Genomic DNA, 22779 nt, shown 5'->3' with positions numbered 1-22779 from the left:
GGAGTTCGTTCGAGTGGAGCGCCTCGCTTCCTGTTACCTCCCCCAATCCGGATGCGGACTACAGGCAGACTCCACCACCGCACAGGGGGGGAGGAAGGGGGAGGTGTAGGTGGGGGTGGGTGGGGGGGCAGGCACTGTCTGTCTAGCTGCCTACAGACGGATGTCAGCGACGATACCAGAGCAGAGGGAGATGCCAGGGAGTGTATTTTCAGTTAAACACAACACGCCACGAAAAGCAAACACTGACTGTTTTTTTTTAAAAAGAGGCCCAGAGGCATAAAAAAGCACAATTTGCAGACTCTCTACTTAAAGTAGGCGTTTGGCTGGAGGGGGTGACACAGAAGGAGACAGCCTAAAGTTGAGAGCAAATTAGGACAGGAAGGTCTAATCCTTGTCTGGTGATGAGGAGTTGGTCCATTTGGACAAGTTAAAGTCCTTTAACTGCCACTGGCCTCCTCTTTATTAAATGCTGGAATTAGTTAACACTTTAAAGGACCACTATAAATTAATTTGAAAAACTAAGGCCATTTCCATACATTATAAAACTCTGTTCGCTGTATCTGTAAACTTGATAGGTCACTGATATACTTGCTTTTTACGTACGTGTGTATGTAAACACCGGCTGTATCACTGGTCACATGTTGGCTTGTGTACTGTGTTTCTATCTGGAGTATTGAAAGTGTATCCACTAGGGGGCAGATCTGGACTCTTTGAGGTCTCTGGACTTTGCATGTCGTAAACAGAAACCATGGCGACTCTTGAGGATGTCAAAACATTGTTGATGCTGGGATCACAGCAGAGAAAAAGGCAGCATCAACATCGTGAATGACATGACAGGAGGACACGCTCTGTGAGTTCTTTCCCCGAAGAGCTTTTCACCATTGTTGTGTTGATCCAAAACTTCATCTAGCCATACTTTCTGACATTCCCCCCGCTGGTCATGTACTGAATTGCATCTCGCAGGCAAGTTACATTTCTGCAGACGTGTGCCACCAACGCTCCTAAGAAAAGCAGGAAAAGTGAGGTAGGGAGGTTTTCTGCATTTGGACTGATTGTCATGAAAAAAACTCTCATTAATGGGCAAGGTAGCCAGCATCACCCAATAAAAAATTTTAACCTGGTACAACTTTTACTGTAGTGGCCAATCAAATACATGCAAAGTGCACATTTGGGGTGGATTACTTTGTGACGTGAATGGCACGATTCTACTGTTTACCTCACAATTGTTGCAACAAAAAATAAAATAGCTGCAGCAGTGATAACTTCCTGGAGCTGTGAAATCCTGTCATTGAGTAGAAAAAACCACTGTGAAGAGTTTTGACATCTGATAAACATTTAAATAGGCCTACAGCTAGACCTCCTGGATCGTATTTCATTGTCTCGCTGGTACCTTAAATAACACGCCCCCACCAATGTTTTAATGCATGTTTTTGGTCTGAGTCCTTGCTAATCCATCACTGTGAGCATAAAATCTGCATTCAGTTTTTCATGTTAGTGTCAGGAGGTATAACAGCACAGAGTTTTCCAATCACTCTGTGCTTTAATGACAGTACCATCCAAAAATAATGCATTACTGACGAAATGTAAACTTAAGACATCTCAAGAAACTTTATTTAGTCTGTTACTTGATTGTCATATCATACATAAATTAAACTAAATTATGGACCTTTAAATTGATTTTCATGTGGGGTAAGGTTGGGAGAAAATGATTTCTATGTACATCTTTAAATACACTCACACACACACACACACACACACACACACATACGCAGTATGCATAGGCATAATTACTTTATGCCTATTTTCTTTTTGTATTTTGCACGATATTTCTATATGGACCATCATTAGCTATTATCTACAACAGCTGTTACCAATAATTATGACTTAACATGACGATTGCAACTCCTTGTCAAAAATGCTGCCGTATTCTTTTATGAGTTGTTTTATGAGCATTTTATAGACCTGAGGAACTAAAACTATCCAATATCCATGACAAATAGCTATGGAATAGGATAACCTGATTTTGTGTTGCTGATATATTTTGTTTTTCTTTTCTTATGAATCATCTCATGATTCCCTATGTGACATTCTAATATTTATTACAGGACTTTTATAGTTGTTTGTCAGTCACAGTAGTGTCTGTACCAGCTTGTAATATCTTCTGTAGTCTAAAGACTCTCACAGTTCTCTCATATATAACAGTGGTGGCCACTGTGGCTCAGGATGAGGTGTCTCCATTATATGGTTTGTGCACCAGAGAGCACAAACACATACTATAATAAATATGCTGGTGACATTTATTTGTTTATCTGTGGTAGAGCTGAAATAATCAGTTGATTATTCGATTAGTCGATCAAGAGAAAAATAGTCTGCATTTATTTTGATCATGAGTCATGTCTCAAGCAAAAATAGTGAAAAAATGCCAAATAGTCTCTGATTCCAACCTGTAAAATGTGAGGATTTCCTGCTGTAAACTAAATATTTTTGGGTGTTTGGGCTTATGGTCAAACTAAATGAGACATCTGAGGGTGTCACATTAGGATCTGCAAGGTTGTGATGGGCACAATTCATTGATATTTCATAGACTACTAATTAATTAATTAATAAATAAAATGATCAGCAGATGAATTGATAATGAAAATAATAGTTATTCCCTGCACTTATCTGTTACAGATAACTTAATAATGGATATAATCAAAATTTAAGGAAAAGGTTTTTCTGCTATTAAAACTCGGTGGTCCCTCCTCATCAAACAGACAAACACTGAAATGTCACTTCACATCCCTGCAGCCTTTTCACAGGAGCCAGCCTTCTGTGAACTGGGTTTGTTTCACTGGAGGGACTGTGGCTCCTTCAGGCCACCTATCTCTTATAGATGAGGCCCATATGTGGGCTCCATATGCGAGCTGGCAGGGTCAGTGCGGAGCAGTGACGTCGGAGCCGGGTGGCCTATGAACTGGGCCACGTCGACACAGTGCCCCGACTGCTGCCAAGATATACAAGGCAAGGGACAGACAGCACCAAAATCCGTCACCATGGTGATACCAGGCAGACAAGAGCACAGATAGATAGATAGATACACATAGAAAAACACACACACACACACACACACACACACACACCATGAGTCAGGATCCTATTGTGTCAGTGACAGTAGGAATGAAAGAAGATGAGAAGAGGAAGGTGAGAGAGAAGTGAGACAAGAAGATGAGATAGTGGAGTTTAGTTTAAGGCACTTTAAGAAGACGTAGAGACAAGATCACAGATGATGATAAATTGTGCCTGTTGCCTGAAGAGAAGGGTAGCTGGGAAAACCTATAGGTGTTAAAGAGACACAGAATAGAAAAAGGGGATAGAAGAAGAGAGTGTGGAGTTGTCAGTGTGATAGAGGAGGAGAGGAAGTGTTGTAGCTTGAAAGGACATAGAGGGAGTGAAAATAAGGTAGAGCCACACCGGATTTAGTGGGAAAGTGAGGGAGGGCGGGCAAACAGGAAGAGGAAAACTGTAAGAGACTAAGGAGAGTAAGAAAATGTTGAAATAGGGTTGTGGAGAAGGTTTAAAGCAATTAGCCTCATGGGTCACACATAATTCCTCAGGCAAAACTAAAAGAACGGCTAAGGAGAAGAAAATGTGATTCGAATATAACTCAGTGAGTGAAAAATGTGAATGCTCTTGGAGAGCAGAAAATACTTTCAAAAGATCCTTAAGAAAATAATTTCAAGAGCCCACTGTTTCAGAAAAAAATGTGAAAACACATTCAGAGGAGCATAACCTGAAACATTTTATTGAAGTTTATCGCTTTTGTGCATGTCGTACACAAAGAAACAAACTGCTCATTTCACAAAAACAACCAAACAAATGTGTGTGCTTCACATTACACTGTAACCCTCTAATAAACACGTACACTCAGGGACACACATACACATATAGGGATAAATCCTAGCCAAAGGATTTAGAAACGTTTTAAGCCTCCTTAAAAAAAAAAATTGGACTTGGAGCACATTTCAGGTCTACTGGCAGGCTGAACTGAACCAATAAATGAAAGTGTAAAAGCCTAATGCTTTTAATGCTTTTACTTAAAAGGTTGTAAAGAGGGAAGATAAACTGTTAATGACACAATTGAGTATCATAGAGTCACAGTATAATTTACACATTATCAAACACATACACACGATTGTAGGTGACCTTCAAGATGAAATCTACTTTCTATACCAACCATTTATGCTGTGTGTGATTTGTACTTCTAAGGGTAAAAATTAACATTGAAATTATTTGAGAGGAGATGTTGTATGTTCAACATATTAAATGAATGACCTACAATGCATACAGTATACCAGAGTTTATTTACATTTTACTATAGGTGGTAGGTGGACACAATTCTGGTGGACACAATGGGCCCCTACATCTATTTATAGTCATTTTTTGTTTGATTGTAGTAGTTTTGTGTCCCCCTGTAGTTGTTTGATTGACTGTACAACCAAAAATATTAACGGTCCCTTCAAGCAGAGGCTCTGGTTCAGCAGCCTCCTGGCTTTTTTGGGCCCCTGGGCCTTTGCCTGGTATACCTGTTCAGTAATCCATCCATGCATGTGAAAGATTGCGCTTGTCTGACCACACCTAGCCACACCCCGCTGGTGACTGTGGTCAAATGTGAACCAGACTTGAAATGTTCTACCAGAGAGGTTTGTAATGCAGGCTGCTTTTCAGTCTTTACAATTGATATCAATAATTTACACATTTAACATGCCATCGCTACTTTCATCGTATAGACTATTTATTAAATAAACAAACTAAGAATCTAGATACAAAAGATACATACTTCTGTTAAAGCACCATAAGCCTTTTACAAAGCACAAGTTGATAATCATATCAGTTGGAGGTGAGTGGAAACTAATGGCTGCCTGCAAGGTAGGAAAAAGACATTCGGAATAATAAAAACTGACCGTGACTTGGACAATGTTGGCAGTAATGTTTGTAATAAATGGGCAACAGCAGGCAAAACCACTGGCACGACTCTTTAACAGACATACGTTATTTACAGGTGGGGGACAGACAGAATAACTGGAGTATCATTCTTAAGAACAACATAACATACTTTTGCTAAATTATTACGACACCAAGGCAAACATTTAACTGGATTACTATTGGAAAATATGGGTTCTTTCAGCTCTTGGTTTACAAATAATTGTAAATAATAACCTATTGAAAACGTTAACTGCTTTTGAGAATATCTACCACTATTGCATTTTGAGTGAAACACTTGAATTCATTAGCCCTGTTCGTGATCGAGTAAAACAATGGAGTATTGTTTTCTATAGCCAGCTGGCTTCAGGTTGCAATTCCACAATATTTAAATCCACATTATTATGGTGCTTATTGTCCATCATTTGGAAAATTCCATAGCGCTCCCTAAGGCAGAAAGAAAATGGAAATGGCAGAAAATAAAATGTAATGTGAAAAAACACACACGCAGCAGAGTCACTACTATAGTACTAGCACCTCAGTGTTGTCTTCACAATTCAACTTGACCGTAATCCTCAAAGATATAATAAAGCACACTTACTGCCTAATATCTGTCAATTAGATGGTTAGAGATTGGACAGAAGATGATCATGCTTTATTTACCAGCATACAGTTTATTATTGAGGCAGACCCTCAGTGAGAATTTAGGGGACTGCAGAGAGAGTTGTGGGAAGGTGAGAGGAACAGGGAAGCTGTTTAAAATTCTAAACAGGTAGGAATGAGGCTTCAGGAGGGTAGTGGAACCGCTACCAGCACACACACACACACACACACACACACACACACACACACACACACTCACACACACACACAGATGTGAGACATGGACAGAGAAAAGAGACAACCCATATGCAGAAAATGCTGTTACATTTGTATGTAGAACTGAAATCATCACCAGAGAATCAATTGACAGACACCGCTTCTTATTGATTAATTCCTCAAGTAATTATTCAAATAAAAATACCAAGCATTCCCTAGTCCTTGTTTGGTTTTACATGTCAGTAAACTGCGATAGTATGTGATGGTATACCAGTAAGTTTGTGGTTTTGTGCTGTTGATCAGACAAAATGAGCTTTTGAAAGACTCCTCTGTAACTGGCATCTTTTGCTTTTTCTTACAAATCTATGAACCAAATTATTAATCAAGACAATAATATATATATATATATATATATATATATATATATATATGTATATATATATAGATTAATCAATAAATAAAGTGACTGGTGGTTGCAGCCCTTTTTGCATATGCTGTAGTGAATATACAGTATACACTAATGAATTATGAACCAGGTGAATAAATTTATCATTAACCTCAAGGTTTAATGTTGGCCAAGGATATGTTTTTCTCAATACTATTCTCTACAATTAGCAGCACCTCTGCCCGGTTTGAATGCAGAAGCTGAGGTGAAAATTATGTTAGAGACACATGGTTAAATGTGAAAAAGCAACGCTAGGTGACTAACTGGAATAATCTTCTTTATTTCACCAACACATATCAGCGCAGGGCTTTCATCAGGGTGATTTTTTAAAAGACAACAGCTTGAAAAGATGCTTGAACACCTAGGTGGCTGGTGAAGTAGCAACTGCACTTCACAAACACAGGAGACACATTGCTAGGAAGCTGACATCCTTATGCGCCACATCGAATTGCATTAGAGGTAAATATGAAGACATGGGAAGGTGAAGAGGTGGCCTGGACTACATAGACACAGTTTGAAGTGGGCTTATCAGCACTCAAATGGATACAGTATAATGTCATCAAAAGGGAAGGAAATTACACAGAGGTCACTAATGGGAAAAAGAAATGGGGAGATCTGCCCACAAAGAAAGGTTGAAAGATGGAGGTGGAGCTGTGGGAAACAATTACTTTGTCATACGTTTATGAATCCACCATATGGTCCAGTCCCATGTAGCCATTACCCTCTGTCTCCATTTCTGTTTGTGAAATCTACCTCAGCACCATCCGATGCAAAATCAATACTACATGATTGAACAGATAAAGCAAAAACGGGAGCAGTTGTTGAATCACTGGCTCGAAAGCCTCCAGGGACAATAAAGTCGCTGTTTGGCAAAACAAAACCCACAAAAGCGGAGAAATAAGTGAGAAAGGAAAATGGAGCCTGGGACTGTGTGTTTACCGTCACAGTGGAAGAGTGCATAAACTGAGCGTTACCGAGAGAGTGCAGGCAGTGAAGGAACAGATGAGACTGTATAAACACACGTGACCTTGCTAGTGCTGTCAGCTGTCCCAGTTGCCGGCTGGGCCGTGTGTGTGTGCATGCACATGCGTATAGGTGTCTAAAGATTCATGTTCCAGATGCACAGCTTGTTGGTGCACAGCTGCATGCACATACACACAGTAACATTCCACACAGCGTAGAGGACATGCATAAATCATATTCTTATTCCCTCTACATTTTTGTTGATTTCTGTGTTGCTCAATGTGAACGCTTCAGGCAACAAGGACACGTGCTGACTCCATGACTGAGGTCTTCACCAACTACAAGTTCATGCCCTTGGGCAGAGCAGACTAACCACAAGAGTACAAAACCTCTTTAAAAACATAGTCCATATGTAGGGCAGCTTATTAATTGCAAAACTACTAAGTGAACACAGGACAAATTCAAGCTGTAATCAATCTCGGTTTGAGAGCACACAGGGACAGATTTAGAGGCATGAAACAAGTCTTAAGCACAAAATCCTGATTTTGTGTGCACACAGTTCAACATGTGCTCTCATAATGTTGCCCAGCCATTCTGGCAAAGCCTGAGCTCTTGAAAACTTGAGGAGAGGCTTGAAAACTGTTTTTTGAATAACATGTTTCAAAAGGTCAAGACTATATGCTGGGTCACATCTACTCCATACATCTGTCTGGGGGCAAATGACAAAGGCAGTGGACCACGCTGGGCACAAGAGATCACCTTTATTAGTCCCACAGTGGGGAAATTCACAGTGTTACAGCAGCAAAGTGGCAGTGCAGAGAACAGGAAAGCTGCAAGAAACTGCAATAACAAATATTTAGAAAGATAGAAAGATAAATAATAACAATATAATAATGTACAAAATATATAGATACAAAAAAGTACATATTTATGTAATGTGACCGTGTCTTAAGAAATGAATCCACACAAAATTCCCGAAATTTTGGTGCCAGAAGTTTGTTGGTGTTGAGACTACTGGCAAGACGAGCTGGTGAACCTCTGAACCTTGTGAGCGAACAGTTAGCACTCTGGCAGTCCAGGAACATGCTGACTTTAGTCCGTCCCAGTAGCTCTCTGAGTAATACTGAAAAGGGGGGAGGGGGCTCTCTGAGCTAGCCATCTTATTTAATTGTTGACAATGGGTCACACATTTTATTCAAAAGGCATATCTGTATCATTGATTCCTGTCTCATAAGACTCTGCAAATTCCTCTTTAGTGGAGCAGTGCACACTCAGTGACAGGAGGTTAAATAAAACTGGAAGATGCAACACAGCTAATAAGCTATGATAGCTTCCTCCGTTTTGGACTATCTGGCTTTCCGCCTCCATGAAGGTCAGCACTGTCAAGACTGCTTGGACAACAGAGAGTGAATTCACCGATTACAGCACTGCCACTGAAATGAACTAATTTCACTGGAAAACGACCCTGTTTCAAATGCTGGTGTGACAGGGTCTTGACACTTCATGTGCAGGTCAAATTCAATGAGTTTTACCCTGCTCTCAGTTGGAGATTGTTTGCAAGGGACACAAACCTGCAAAAGTGAGACAAATCTGGATTCTAAATGTGTCCCTGTGCTTTCCCAAGTCTTGACTTGGGAAATTTGTTTCATGCCCTTTTAATCACTTTGTCATTAATGAACTTCCACACACTCACTAATGTTTAGCCTTTTCACTTTTCTGTCTCTTTTGTCTCCTATTGTTGCTTTTGTTTCCGCATTTCCCTCAATTTTCCGTCAAGTATTTTTCTTTTTGCCAAGCTATTACCAAATAAATTGACCGACCTCGATTAAAACAGTCACACACACCAGCACACGCAAAAAAAAAACAACCCAAAAAAACCCCCCAAAAAACACACACTAAATGCCATTCACTGAGAGGTGATGCTGGATGGAAATAAACCTACTAAAATCTTGTTTTCTGCCCTTTCTCATATTTCTGTCTTTTTCCTCTCAGCCAGTCATTTAGTCTCTCATTTTACCGCACTGTTCTGTATAGCCTCTTTATTACACCTTTCCTCTTTTTATCAGTTTAGGAGTTCAGGAGTCTGGTCCAATTTGCATCTGCTGGCTGTGATGGACACTGATAGGGAACTGCTCTCCTCTTCACAATACACACACACACACACAGAAACTCTCTCCCCTCCATTATTCTCCTTAGGTCTGCTGTGAATCATAGCACTCTGCTTGACATTGCTCTCCGTCTGTCTCTCCTCTTCTCACTTTCTTTAACATTTTGTCTTCACCCCCGTCTGCTTTTCATTCCCGTGTGTCTGATCCCTCCAGATGTTTCCACCCCTTCTACACTCTATCCTTCATCAGTCTACACCTGCTCTATTGCTCACCTCACACACTCCCCTCTCGTCCGCTTGCTCACAAATAGCCGCGGTGAGGTCGTGAGCTTCTTAGATCTCCATCCAGCTTCATGGATCACTGCAAGCAAACCTGGCTGGGAGAGCAGCTGCTGCCCAATTTGCTCATTTGAGACAATCAATGGAAATAACATTGAAGGACTACAATACTTCCAAGAGATTACACAGACACACACATACACAAACACAAAGGCGCACACAGACACACACACACACACACACACACATGCTCCAGTCCTGCTAATTGTTGGCTATTAGTCTGCAAGTCTGGGATTACATGTCTTATTAAATACAGAATTTCAAATGAGCTTCGTTAAATAAGAAAGTACTCCCCTTTTAATGAAGCTAATTTATATGGAAATTACACATAATACTGACGATTCAGTGAGAGATTTATCCTCATTGGTTGAAGGGGAGGAGCGGGGGTAGCAATTTTTTCCCTCGCCTTAGCCAGTCCCTGCTTTTTGGACGCTTTCTGCAAGTTTGCTTTTGAGACGCACCCTCAGAGTGTTCAGGTCATGTATGTCTGAGCTGGGGAATCAGCCATCACTGTGCATTTGTACGTGTGCGTGTGTGTGTGTGTGCGCGCGCGTGATGGAGAGCGTGTGTGTGAACTCTTGTCCTTGTGCTAACCCTGCAGAGCTCCAGCCTGCCTCTCTGGTTCCCACTGATCCATCATGCTGTCTGATTGCCCAGAGAAAACCCATTACTCTGAAACAACACAACACAACACATTAGCAGTGAGCTGCACGTGTCTCTTTTCTGTGTTGTGCTCGTTCCTCACCATCCATGGATGCGGATGTCATGTTTACAGTGCCCTAGCAATCAAATTGCTCAACAGTGAAGCCGAGGTACACCTCCTATCTCTTTTGGATTTGGATAAATTCATATTGCCACCCGTCAGGTGATTCATTTTGTTTGCCAACTGCATGGCAAAGACTGTTTTAAGAGTGCTGAGCTGCATGCTGTGTGATAAGACAATGTTTCTGTCTTCCTCATTTTGACTAGTGATTTATTAATGCAGGTCTGTATGCAGCTATGCCCCTGCAGGCTGCTTCTGTCCCTCAGGCAAAAAGCTCAGTGTTGCCCCCTGGTGGTAATTAGCTGAGAAGTAGGATTCAGCCAATATTTCCTCATGTCTCCTGACACCATTCCCACTGGGTAGCACAAATGAAAAATGTTTAAAATTGAAATCTCGAAATATATCCTTAAGTGAAGTAAGTGGAAAGATGTAATGAGCAGGAGATGAGGGAGAGAATCCTCAAAAGCCAATATCTTGTGAGTATCCCTGCTTGCTGGTTCATGTCAGGAACAGATAACTACACTTTGAAACTGCAGTGTTTATTTCATGGCGTTTACATGCTGACAGATCAACTACTCAACCCGTGGGCATTATGTAAAAAAAAATATGTTCAACAAGTCTGTGTAATGATCAAAAGCTTTATTCAAACATGAAATAAAAAAATTGTGACAAAGAAAAATGATCAGAACTCACAAGAATTTGCATAAATATATACCATCAGAGTAGTTCAGAGACAACATATTTGAAAAGGAAATATATCGCAACATCTATAGACAAGCAGCAAAATAAAAACAAATCAAGGACAATGCAGAGTGAATTAATAGAATACAATAAACATGTGTCTCTGCTGTGCAGATTTTTTTTTTTTTTTTTTTTTTTTTTTTTTTAAAAGAGATCTCACGTTCAAATGCATTAATGATTGTTGCCACCTAGAGGTTGCTCATAAAGTTAATTCACTGCAGCCTTTTTTTTTTTAGTTTCCAACAATTACACAATGCACACAGTTTGAGTAAATTCAATTTGTAATTAATTGAGAATCAATGCAGAAACAGCCCAAAGTGAGCAGTGTTATGGTGCTCTGACATAATGCATATTATGCAAAAAAGTGCATTCCTGTGGGATTATACAGGCTATTGTGTCTAAAAGCGAGGGGAACTGCAGTGTGGCTCATGTTTCAGAGCCTAAACATCTGCTGATTGTTGTACAGTGTGGCATCTGATGAGCAACAGAGGCTTACAGATGTTTTCACTCTGCAAAATATAGTTTGTTACTTCTACATCTGGGCCTGTAATCACAAGTGCTAAAAAAAACAAAAAAAACAACACACCTGCTGGATTGGAAAAATAAAACACTATACTGAACACTTGCTTCTCTGATCATATTTCTAAACTGATGTGTAGATGACTAGTGTCACCATGATGGTGCTTTTCACTATCATAAAACATGTAGTTGTGAAAGCTGCAGTGTGCACCTGCAGCGTAGTGTTAACTGAGCACTGTTACACAACTGAATTCACTTTGCTCTAATAAGGCCATGAAGTTAAATAAACCATTAGGCTAAGTCAATTTTTTACACTCATACCACAATGTATACCCACGCTAACAGTTCAGCAAGCTTCATTCTTATATAAAAAAAAAACAATTCATATCAATATGGATGCAAAACAAATATTCACACTTGTGTACTGAACAACAGTGAATTTCAACAGTTTCCCCTCTATAAAAATAGCTTAAAAATCTGACACATATTTTAGTACAGTGTTGGGTTAAGTCAGTTTTTTTTTTTTTTTTTTTTTTTTTAATCTTTTACATCTGAGACAGTTTAATAACAGGCTGGTACATAAGTCCTCTGCTCCGCCTTCCCTCCTATGACACTGCCACACACAGACATAGGGCTTTAAAGACCACTAAAGTCCCAGTAAGGAGCACTAAAGGGAGCAAAAATGAATGGCATCTTCATCTCCTCCCTGCTCTAGACTAAGACTCCCAACTCCAACAGTCTGCAGACAGTTAGTATAGTCTTTTCTGTACAGAGCTTCACATGCACAGTGGTGTAGCAGTGGAGCAGGACTTGGTCCATGACAGGAAAGAGTATGGCCAACAGTACAATATGTGTGCTCCATAGCAATGTCAGGATCATTGAAAAGGTGAAGCAGGAGGGACAAAACATGCCACGTTTGGCAACAGAAATCACAAAATCTCTCTCACACAAGATAGGGCATCTGAAGGGCAGAGACAGAACACAGAAGCATTTAGTAACCAATATCCTATAGAACACACACCTATCCACAACTCAGTGTTTTACACATAGAAGCGTGTTGGGAACGGAGACGGGCCCAACAAAAGTGAGTTGAAGGACAGGATATGATTGTGAAATACAACCAACAGGGCAGGAGTCAATGAACAGATTGTCACATTTCATGCTCTGCACACAGGCAATATATATATATATTTTTTTCTTTTTTTTTTCTTTACGAGACAAGCAATAAACATTGTTGTCATCATAGTCATCATCATCATTCAGGCCCAGTTAATTCCCAAACATACACAGTAGGCGAAACAATATTGTACACACACACACACTCACGAGTAAGTGCGCAGGTATACAAACACAATACCTCGCAAACACACTTCCCATTTCAATATGGGGTGTAACTTAAGATTATAAGTGGTGAATAGCTTGTCCCCTGATACCCAAGAATAAAAAAACAGAAGGCAAACAGAACGCAACACAAGCAGAACAAGTGATACAAACCACTGACGTTATAAGGACACTTGAAGAAAGATTGTATTGTTTGGATTAACTGAACGCAGTTGCTATGTACCGCTGTATTTGCTGGTTATAGCTTTTCAAAGCATATAAAATAATAACTATCTGAAGTATATGACAAAAATAAATAACTCAAACCTCTTGCAGCAGTTGTAAAAAGGCCACTGAATGCTTGTGTGTTTGTCTGTGAGAGAGAGAGAGAGAGAGAGAGAGAGAGAGAGAGAGAGAGAGAGAGAGAGAGAGAGAGAGAGAGAGAGAGAGAGAGAGAGAGAGAGAGAGAGAGAGAGAGAGAGAGAGAGAGAGAGAGAGAGAGAGAGAGAGATGCAAACTCAACAGCACAGGTAGGAACTAGCCAAAAGTCTTAGCCTTAAACCATCATGCATTGACATTACCATATAAAAGACTGGTAATAGTGCAGCCAAACACAGTTTGTTGCTCATGTTTCCAATCATGCCATTATAAAGATTTAACTGTATGCATACAGTACAGCATCACAGGTTACAGTACAGCTTCCTCTTGGTAAGTCACCTAACCTGGATGAACCCCTGGAACAGGCTGGTTACCAGGCTAGTGATAAAAGCAAACAAAAATATAAAAGTGCCTCAATCCTGGAGCATAATGGATTTCAAAGGCGGAGGCTGTCAAAAGATGGCAGTAAATGATCAAGGAGTTAAGTACAAGCTTCAGTTTTCAGGCTGCAGCTATGTCAAATACCTAAATAGCACAAATATTCCTCTGGAGCGATTCATGTAAGATCCTTTCCTGACAACACCAGAATATCGAAGTGTTGCCTTGCAGAGCAAGAAAGGCTTTATTTTGGGACATGAACCATTGGCCTGTTTTGTAAGTTTCACTGAATAAGGCCCAAACTTGAAATGACACTCTGTACAGTTAACCTGTACATTAACACTTTATATGAAGTTGCCCTGAAGTCAAAATTCACTTTTTAAGGTACTGTGATAACAACTGATTCGATGTCAAATTACTGAAGAGCAACTCACTTTAAAATACCCGACGAGTGATCATTGTTTTACACAAAAGGACACTTTGAAGAGCTTAATCCATCCTGTTAAAGCATCAAAACCAGCTCTGCCCTGCCAACGTCCCATCTGCAGAGGCCCCAAATTAATAATAAACATTTCTAGCAGACAGTAACACTAAACTTTTTTTTAAAAGGGGAGTTTCAACCCCAAAGGGACAGCTATGTAAGGTTTCTTAGTGCGCTTAAACATTTGTTTTGGAGAGCAGTAGACAAAATTTGAAGTTGTGTAAAGACATAATGTCTCATTGTCAGAACAAACTCCCTCACTCAGTTTTTCTTCCAGTTCTTCCGTCTCTATGAAGCTTTGGCTTTTCTTGCTCGAGGTGATGTTTTATCCTCAGATTTCACAACCCCATTGGCAGCACCTCCTGACAAGACAAGTGAATAGAAACATCCCTAATTCAGAGGATATACTGCACGGCAGACCAATCTTACACGTCAAGTGATTGAAACTCAGAATCACATTGTGTCTGTTTGGGTGACTGAGCAGATGCTCAGGCGCCTGAATGCTCACCCCGTGTAGGTTCCCTTTTGTGAGGCTTGCTCTTTGGGCTGACCATCTTCTTCTTTGAGGCCTGGTTCTGGCTGTGCTCCCTCCACTTTTTCAACTGGAAGTTAATGAATTTCCACATCATCCAGGCCTGCGTCAGGCAGATCGCTGCCAGACAAGTCATCCTGAGGAGGGTGGAGAAGATATATTTTAAGAAGTTCAAGTGATTCAGTTTGTGAACAGGAAAACAAAACTTTGGCTTTTTAAAAAAAAAACAATTACTTTTAATCGTAATGCCAACGGTGAATTAGCAAGGTATGAGACAATAAGGGCTGTTCTAGACTTGCCTTATGGTGAGCACATTGAAGTTGCCTCCCGCTAGTGAAAAGCCCTGGTTTTCTGTTCGGGGAAGCCCAAAGCCAAACGTCAGAACTGAGAGTGTGAGGGTGAGGAGGCGGGCGATGACAAAAAGTAGCGCCCACAGAGTAAAACTGTAAAGAAAAAAAAAAAAGGATGTTGTATCAGGTTGTTCAGAATGACAAGATGCTTCTACTCTCCAAATACTAAACACAATAGTACCCTTTCTGCTTGTTCTCGTCACTGAAGTAGAAGAGGCGTGAAGCGTGGAACAGGAGCTCCACCAGGTAGTGAGGGACCAGCAACACCAGGCCCAGTCGGTGGAGGCTGAACAAACAGGACACAGAGAAGAGGACAGAAACACAGAATTAAGAAAATCACAACAAACTACTCTGGTCCAAGAGCATTTTCATATCTGTTTCACACATGACATTTTTTAGATCAATAGTCTTAAAGGAAAGGACTTGACCAAAAGGAGGTAGGCCTCACAGATCAAAATACAAATCAATTTCAGTATCAATTCCCCAAGTCAGTTGACCTGTATTAGAGTCTAAAACATGATCTTTATGGGGTCATTTAAGGACATTAAAGTGCAATAAATTGACAGCTGAGCCACTCAGCCACACTCAGTCCATCACTTGAAGAAAAAAAAGATCAGTCACTCCATAAACTTAGACATAGTGTGGTGGCAAAGTGTCAGGTAAGAGGAGAAGTGGTTAATCACAGAAGAGTGTTCTCAATTTGCTCTCACACACTTCCCTGCAATAGGAAAAAGTAACACCACCTTACCCAGAAGAAAAGTTTAATGCAGTGTTATCTAGCAGTGGTTTGAAACACGCCCAAACATTACCAGGAAAAATTGGATTTTCGTGAGAGCTTTCTCAGAATAAGCTGCTGAACAGATGCATCATTTCACTCACTTTAAGACATAGGCACCAGTGATGTGGACAACATAAAGGCAAATGTAATAGAGCTGGCGGGGGATGTCCTCCTGTAGAAAGAAAAAAAGAAAGCCTGTGTTAGTAAGAGCAGACGCTCTGTGGCAGTAACCAACAGTTTGGAAGACAAGGCAGATTTATGTTGGCTTACAGCACTGAACATTTTGGACATAAAGTATTTAAGTAAACATTTTAGTGATTCTGTTTACTTCATTATGAAACACTCTTGAAGAGTATTATTAATCTTTCAATTACTTACTTTATTTCACCAGGATAATCCACTCAGTATTAATACATACATGAGTAGAATATGTACGTATTAGTACACCTAAATACACTTTAACGTGATATGTGATATCCTCTTAAATAAGACTGAGAAGGAGGCTGAAGCCAAAGCTTATTATGCCCATCTACGCTTTTACATTCACCGTACACCAAGTACTAAATTATAGTCCACACTTTATATTCAAAGTAAATATCAATAAGTAACTGGAAAATTGTCAGAACAAACAAACAAACACACATGCAAAAAAAACCAAGTCCAATTAACACAAAATGCCATATTTCTGTACTTATTCAATAATTGACACATTTTAAATTCATCCTCAAGTTTGTAAATTCACAGAAAAACATTGTTTTTTCCAATTTGTTCAGGCTCTGGTTTTCCTGAACATAAAATTCAAATTTTTACGACTCTCTCATTTGATATATGTTTTGTACATTCCTTGTTATTTGTTGTGAGTTCATATAATGATAAATTTCAATTTCTGTAATTTAAGAAACATACAGTACACGACCTGTACACGATAGGTGATGTATGGAACAATGCTTGAGCAGTGCAGAATATCCAGAATATACTCTCATGTAGCAGGTCCTTAGCTATATACAAAGGTGGAAGTGTGTTTGATTTTAGATTTCACACTATGTATGTGACGTTTCCAGCACAGCTTGTAATTTTTCGTTTACTCTTTCAATTTCAACACGCTTTATTTATATTTTAACATCTTTATTAATCACTCTGCTACTGACATAACATACATTTTATTTTATCATAGATTTTGTTTTAATGTCAGCGAGCTTAAAAATACAGCCCATTAAGCACTCATTAAGCACCTTTAAGCTTTGAAGCGATGATATATTTTCTATGCAAATTAAGCCCTGACATCTACTTGGCTCCAGTCTGAAATAATGTATGCATGTAATCGATATCGCCCACGTTCAATCAAGCAGAAGATGGAACAATAATAACTAATGGCGTCTTTAGTTTCTTGCTAATTCCACAAACACTTTTATCAGAGCAAAAAACACTTTTAGTCCTTCCTGCTTGTTTGTATGTACTGCAAAAGAAGTGTGATTGTTTTAAGTAAAGCCTCTATGCTCTGTGCTGTACATTTCAGCAGCCTTCATTTGATTTCTCATGAATACACCTAAAAACGCCAGCAGGGATTAGAAATGGTTAGAGGACCATTTGACTGAGGTATAAACACCACTGCACTCATCATGAAGTTACAGACTGCAGAGGCCATAGCACAAAAACATTTTTACTTTGACAGCAACTAATATAATGGAGTCTATCTGATTTATTACTGCTGACACAGAAAAGCAAGAGAAAGGGACTCAGGTTGTTCACCACTTCATCTGTTAAGACATGATATGGATGATGTGTCTGTAAAATCCAAATTAAAGTTGACAACTTTTTCTTTCACTTCATGCAGCATCTCATATCCGCATTACCGCTCATTTACATAAATAAGTTGCTGCACTGCTAACCTAGGGCACCATACCAGAGTCTGAAACACTTTTAAAGAACATCATCTTTTGATTCTTACCTTGCGTACTTTTTGAAAGTACAGCTCAGGAAGTGCATGGAGCCAATAGGCAATTTGGCAAATGTAGAAGAACTTGACCTGGAAACTAGACAGAGGACAGATTGTGCAGAGGTGAGAGTCTGGTTGTTATTTCAGCATGGACACAAGTTTTATTATATCAATATACAGTAGATCAGGTTGTGCACATTGAACTGGTCTATAACTTTTCGGATTACATTCAATAACATTATTTAAAGTAGAATTACTGCCTTGCGGTTGTTCTCCTCTGTTAGCCAGTCAGGTTGCAGTTTGCATCCATGTCTGTCCAGACACATATAATATATGTAGTTTAGACTACGAAGAAATTGAATAAAATGTATTAAGATTATTTTTTATCATAATTAGTATACGAATTCTTGAGCTATGGCAAAAAATGTGCTTTGTGGGACCTCAGTGACCTTTGACCACCAAATTCTAATCAGTTTATCCATTTGTGGCAGCCGTACTGAAATTCCCTCCAGGCATGCCTGATATATTGCGTTCACAAGAATGGGACAGATGTGAGGTCACAGTGACCTTTGGCCTTTGACCACAAAAATCTAATCAGTTCATCCTTGAGACCAAATGAATGTTTGTGCCAAATTTGAAGAAATTCCCTCACAACATTCCTGAGATATTGCATTTACAAGAAAGGGACGGACGGAGACACAATGCCTTTGTCCACGGCTGTTGCCGGCGCAGAGGCTTAAATACAGTGACATGTCAACAAATCAAACCAGTGAGGAAACACACATACAAAACATCATGTGTGTAGCTTGACACTATTCCTCACTGATCCATTATCAATGCAGCATCCATTATGAAAGCAGACCTCAAACTGTTAAAGCTCATAACACATGAAGATTTTAGATTTTTCTGGGATTAATCACAGTTATAAAATAAGATCTGAGTCCAGAAATCTTTACTTACACCATATGAGTGTGTGGATAACCCTCCCATAAGAAAGTCGGATTTGTTGCAAAGTCCTCCTGTCAGAGAAAAAGAGACACTGCATGAGATAAAGCCTAATGCAGGCAGAGACAGTGGATTTCTGTGACTCCTGACATTCATACCGCTGTTAGGATGCTGCAGCCCCAGATGAAGGAGAACAGGTAGAACGCTGCGAGCTGCCCAGACTCATTGAACTTGCTGTGTTTGGTTTTTGACAGGTGCAACCTTCTGTTCATCTTCTGAAATCAAACAAAATATTAACACATTAATACTGTTTGTCACGAGTAAACACGGGGGACATTTAGTTCCTCCATTTTCATTATGAAAGTATGTGTCGCCGTACTCATCTCAGGTACTCATCTCGTTTCAAAACAAATACATTTGTAGATTAGTTATCAGTTATTGATTTATGAGAAAAAGGAGGTAAAAGAGTAGCCATGTAAGTTTTATATCCACTTTTATAATGCTGTATTGGCAGTCCTTAGGTTCACATTTTTTCCAAGTCTGTCTTCAATCTGGATGGCTCATGAGGTAGAGCAAGTTGTCTGTTAATCGCAAGGTTGACAGTTTGACCCTCCACTCCACAGGCTGAGGTGTCCTTGAGCAAGACACTGAACCCTGAATTGAATGAATTTCTGTGGATTGTGGGCCCCAATTATTGAACTGTGTTGAAAAGTGTGATGGGGAAGAGATCTCTTAATAGCTGGTACGAACAGGAGGAACGACCACAGCAATGTTTCAGTGTTCATTTGGGCAATGGATTATTGTTTTAAGACAGACGTGAAAAAATGTGAACCTGCCCTTTACAAGAGACAGATATTTAAAAAAAAAAACAAATCTTTGTACATTGTTGAATGTGTTCCAAAATAGATTTTTATTTTTGGAATAAAGTCATATAAAAATATTATTTTCTCTTAATGATACTGGGAACTGCTATCAAAGCCAAAGCTGTCAGAAGGAACATGAGCACTGATTCAGTCATCATGTTTTACTGTTTTAAGTGGAAGGATGGGATTTGATCACTTAAAAACAGCTTTCCAAAAAAAACAGTCAGACCAAAACAGAGTCAATACATATGGTAACTGAGCCTATGATACTTTTGATCCTTTTGAGATGAAAGACTGTGCACAGACTGCTGTGTAGAGTACACAGGTTGGGTCAGCTAATGTGATTTGCTTTAATTTTTTCTAAAGAGAGACTTGTGTGCACGCTGAGAAGTTGGAGATAGAAAGTTTCTGTTTCACTTATACCATGTCTGACACCACTTTCACATCCCTTTTGGGCCCCAGTGTAGATATAAATTAAAAGTCATAGTCACGAAGAGAAATTATGTGAACTAGTATGACGACTGCTGAGCTTGGATACTCACATCAAGAATATATTCTTGTATCAAGGCATGAAGGATGACTGCAATAAGCAGGTAGAAAAACACAGTGGCCACATCCTTAGGACCATACTGGTAGAGGTTCACCGGCTCACTTTTCTCATCTGCAAAAAACAAAGAAATATAAAATTAAAATGTTAAAACCTAAACACTGGTTAAGGAGGCAGAGTAAGCAATCAGTTCAGAGAGTTTATTTAGAAATCAAAATACTGAATTAATCACCGAGAACTTGTGTTACGTTGTACTGGACTGTGATGAACATGATGGCAAACTTTGCTGTGACCTGGAAAGCAAAGACAGAGACAGGATTAGTGGGCTGATTCTGAGTCTGATGCTGACAGATTTCATTCAAAAGGAAATCACCCCTCTGTGTTAATAAACTGTGTGTATAATCCTTTTTGATTGTCCCATGTTAGTGAACCTCACTCTCAGCTACGATCCCTTTTTTTCGACAGGTGCACAGAAACACAATGGTTTATTGACTGCATCCATATTTCATCTTTTAGCATCAAACTGTCAAACGATTCTGTCATCATTTCATGAACACATGTGGTGAGTGAGGACTGCTGTGTCACTGCAAGATCCTGAAGTCACTGATTCCCATACTTGGGGTCTGGGGGCCTCCTACAATGATTATGACTGTGTCAGGATGATTGTGTGGCCATCCCACCCAGATATATCTTCAAAAATAAAGGTCGATTTAGACAACATCTAAAGTGGGTGGATATTTACACAGTGTTTTCAGTCTGGTGGCTGGGTTTGGGTGGGGACAGGTGAGTGGGAGGAGAGCTATTTTGTTTCATTAAAATGTGGTTAGGTACTAGTCAGCTATAGTTGCTCTGTCAAGCCAAAGGGCTGGAGATAAAATGGGTAGCATGCAGGCAGACATTTAGCTTGATCATCTTAGTGCTAAAGGCCAGATGCATGTATTATTTTGCTATGGAGGCAATAAATTAGCCGACTGGTAAAACGACCTGATAGCTGTGCCAGTGGGCCTCCTCACCATCTTCTTTGGCATTCAGTAAGACACATGAGAAGGGAGGGAGAAAGACACGCTAGCGCCCTGCCCCTTGAGTGCTGCTGTCATGTCAGCTAACGACAGCTAGCAGCAGCTAACATCAGCCAGCTAACTACAGCTCAAACAGTACCTCGAACATCAGGCCGAGGAGGATAATCATGGCCAAACACGAAACCATATCGGCGTGATTCTGGATCACAAACTCGTGGCTCAGCACCGGCGGGCTCTTGTTCTTCTTACGGAAACCCATGGCTTATCCAACACGGCTCTCCCTTGTCTGAGTCCGAGGGCTGCCGTCACTGAGTGGTCCTGGCTGGGTTGGGAGCTAGCTTTCCCCCGCTGCACGTCTCAACTGGCGGATGTAACGCTGCTCCGGGCCGGTCGCTCCACTGCAGTTCGTAAGCACGGAGAACCACTGCTCAAGTGCTTAAAAACAGTCATGAAGAGTCATGAGTACACCGCACAGATCCAAACACCACAGCACAACACCCACTTTATTCCTCCTGCCTGGTGAAGTCAGATGAGGGGCCCTCCCACTTCGAAACCCCATTCATGAACCGCCCAGTGCCGTTGACGTAGAAGGAGAACCCAGGACCGTGGTGCCTTCACGTACCCCACGTAAGAACCCAGTGTTCAAGTTCCATTTGACAACAGATGAAACGCACCAAATTCACCTTGTATGTGGTCTGAGTCATGCATAATTGTTTTTATATTGGTTTTATAGTGTTTAGCACACTGTTGTCTGAAATGACAGGTCTGTTTGGAAAAGGTACTGTATATCAGAATAGTAAGACTAGATTACCCACAAGGCAAGGTTGCAACAGGCCCAGAACCCCAAGGGCTGCCACAAGGCTGGATCAGGAGCCCCCAATAAAACAAGACTAGGTCAAAACCATTTTTCAGGCTTTTCCTTGATTACAGTAATAGTCTGAGAGAGAGAGGCCATGAAGTTGGAGACAGAGAGTGTGGCACAGTGACACAGAGAAGACAAGGGATTGTCAGAAGATATATAAATGTATAGAAATGTTATAATTTTGAATCCCACGTAATACTGATGTAAAACTGAGGATGTTTTGACACAGAGTGTGTCACAAACTGACTGCGAAATGGAGGGAGTCCATGCAAGAGAAGCCTGTAAATACAATTTATTATAGTAAAGCTGACAGTGACACAAATGAAAATCAGCAGTTTGCCATTAGAGCAGATGCAGAAAGGATGTCAGCTGTTGGAGAGGAGATGCGGAGTGAGTGCACAGGGAGCCGGCCTAATGAGTGGAGGGGAACCGGTGTTGGCGCTGATGCTGTGACGGTCATGCAGTTAGCCAGGTGACCGAGCAGCCCAGCACTTTTTCCCGGCAAGGACAACCTGCAAGACGGGGAGGTGTGTAACAAGTGCGTATTATGTATTGCAGCATATTTATTTGCTTTTGTCAACCAAGAAAGGTTTCTCAAATGTAACCCTCTAAGAGCCATTTGGGAGCGTTACCTTGTGGTTCTCTGGAGGTTACATTTTTGCAACCTTATTTTTGTGGAGAACCTTAGGCAACTTTAAGGGGAACGTTCCCTTAAGGTGCTCTGAGGGTTCC

At 40.3% G+C, this 22779-nt stretch overlaps 1 protein-coding gene across 1 annotated transcript; it reads right to left on the bottom strand.

The window, feature by feature from the left end:
- Window positions 1-12172: 12172 nt before the first annotated feature.
- LOC139620824 (translocating chain-associated membrane protein 1-like 1) lies at window positions 12173-21733 on the bottom strand. The gene is made up of 11 exons (XM_071476750.1): window positions 21325-21733; window positions 20399-20459; window positions 20162-20280; window positions 18915-19031; window positions 18772-18830; window positions 17824-17908; window positions 15977-16047; window positions 15279-15383; window positions 15047-15190; window positions 14724-14884; window positions 12173-14577 (listed from the first exon to the last, which is right to left on the bottom strand). Exons 1-11 carry the CDS (start codon window positions 21442-21444, stop codon window positions 14504-14506), a joined length of 1116 nt encoding a protein of 371 aa, XP_071332851.1. The 5' UTR covers window positions 21445-21733; the 3' UTR covers window positions 12173-14503.
- Between the last annotated feature and the right edge of the window lie 1046 nt (window positions 21734-22779).

Source organism: Trachinotus anak, unplaced genomic scaffold, assembly GCF_046630095.1.
Source record: "Trachinotus anak isolate AG129_WGS33_773 ecotype Australia unplaced genomic scaffold, CSIRO_AGI_Tana_v1 ptg000004l, whole genome shotgun sequence".
NCBI lineage: Eukaryota > Metazoa > Chordata > Actinopteri > Carangiformes > Carangidae > Trachinotus > Trachinotus anak.
Note: the sequence above shows the minus strand (reverse complement) of the source record. Positions and strands in the feature narration are given on the sequence as shown.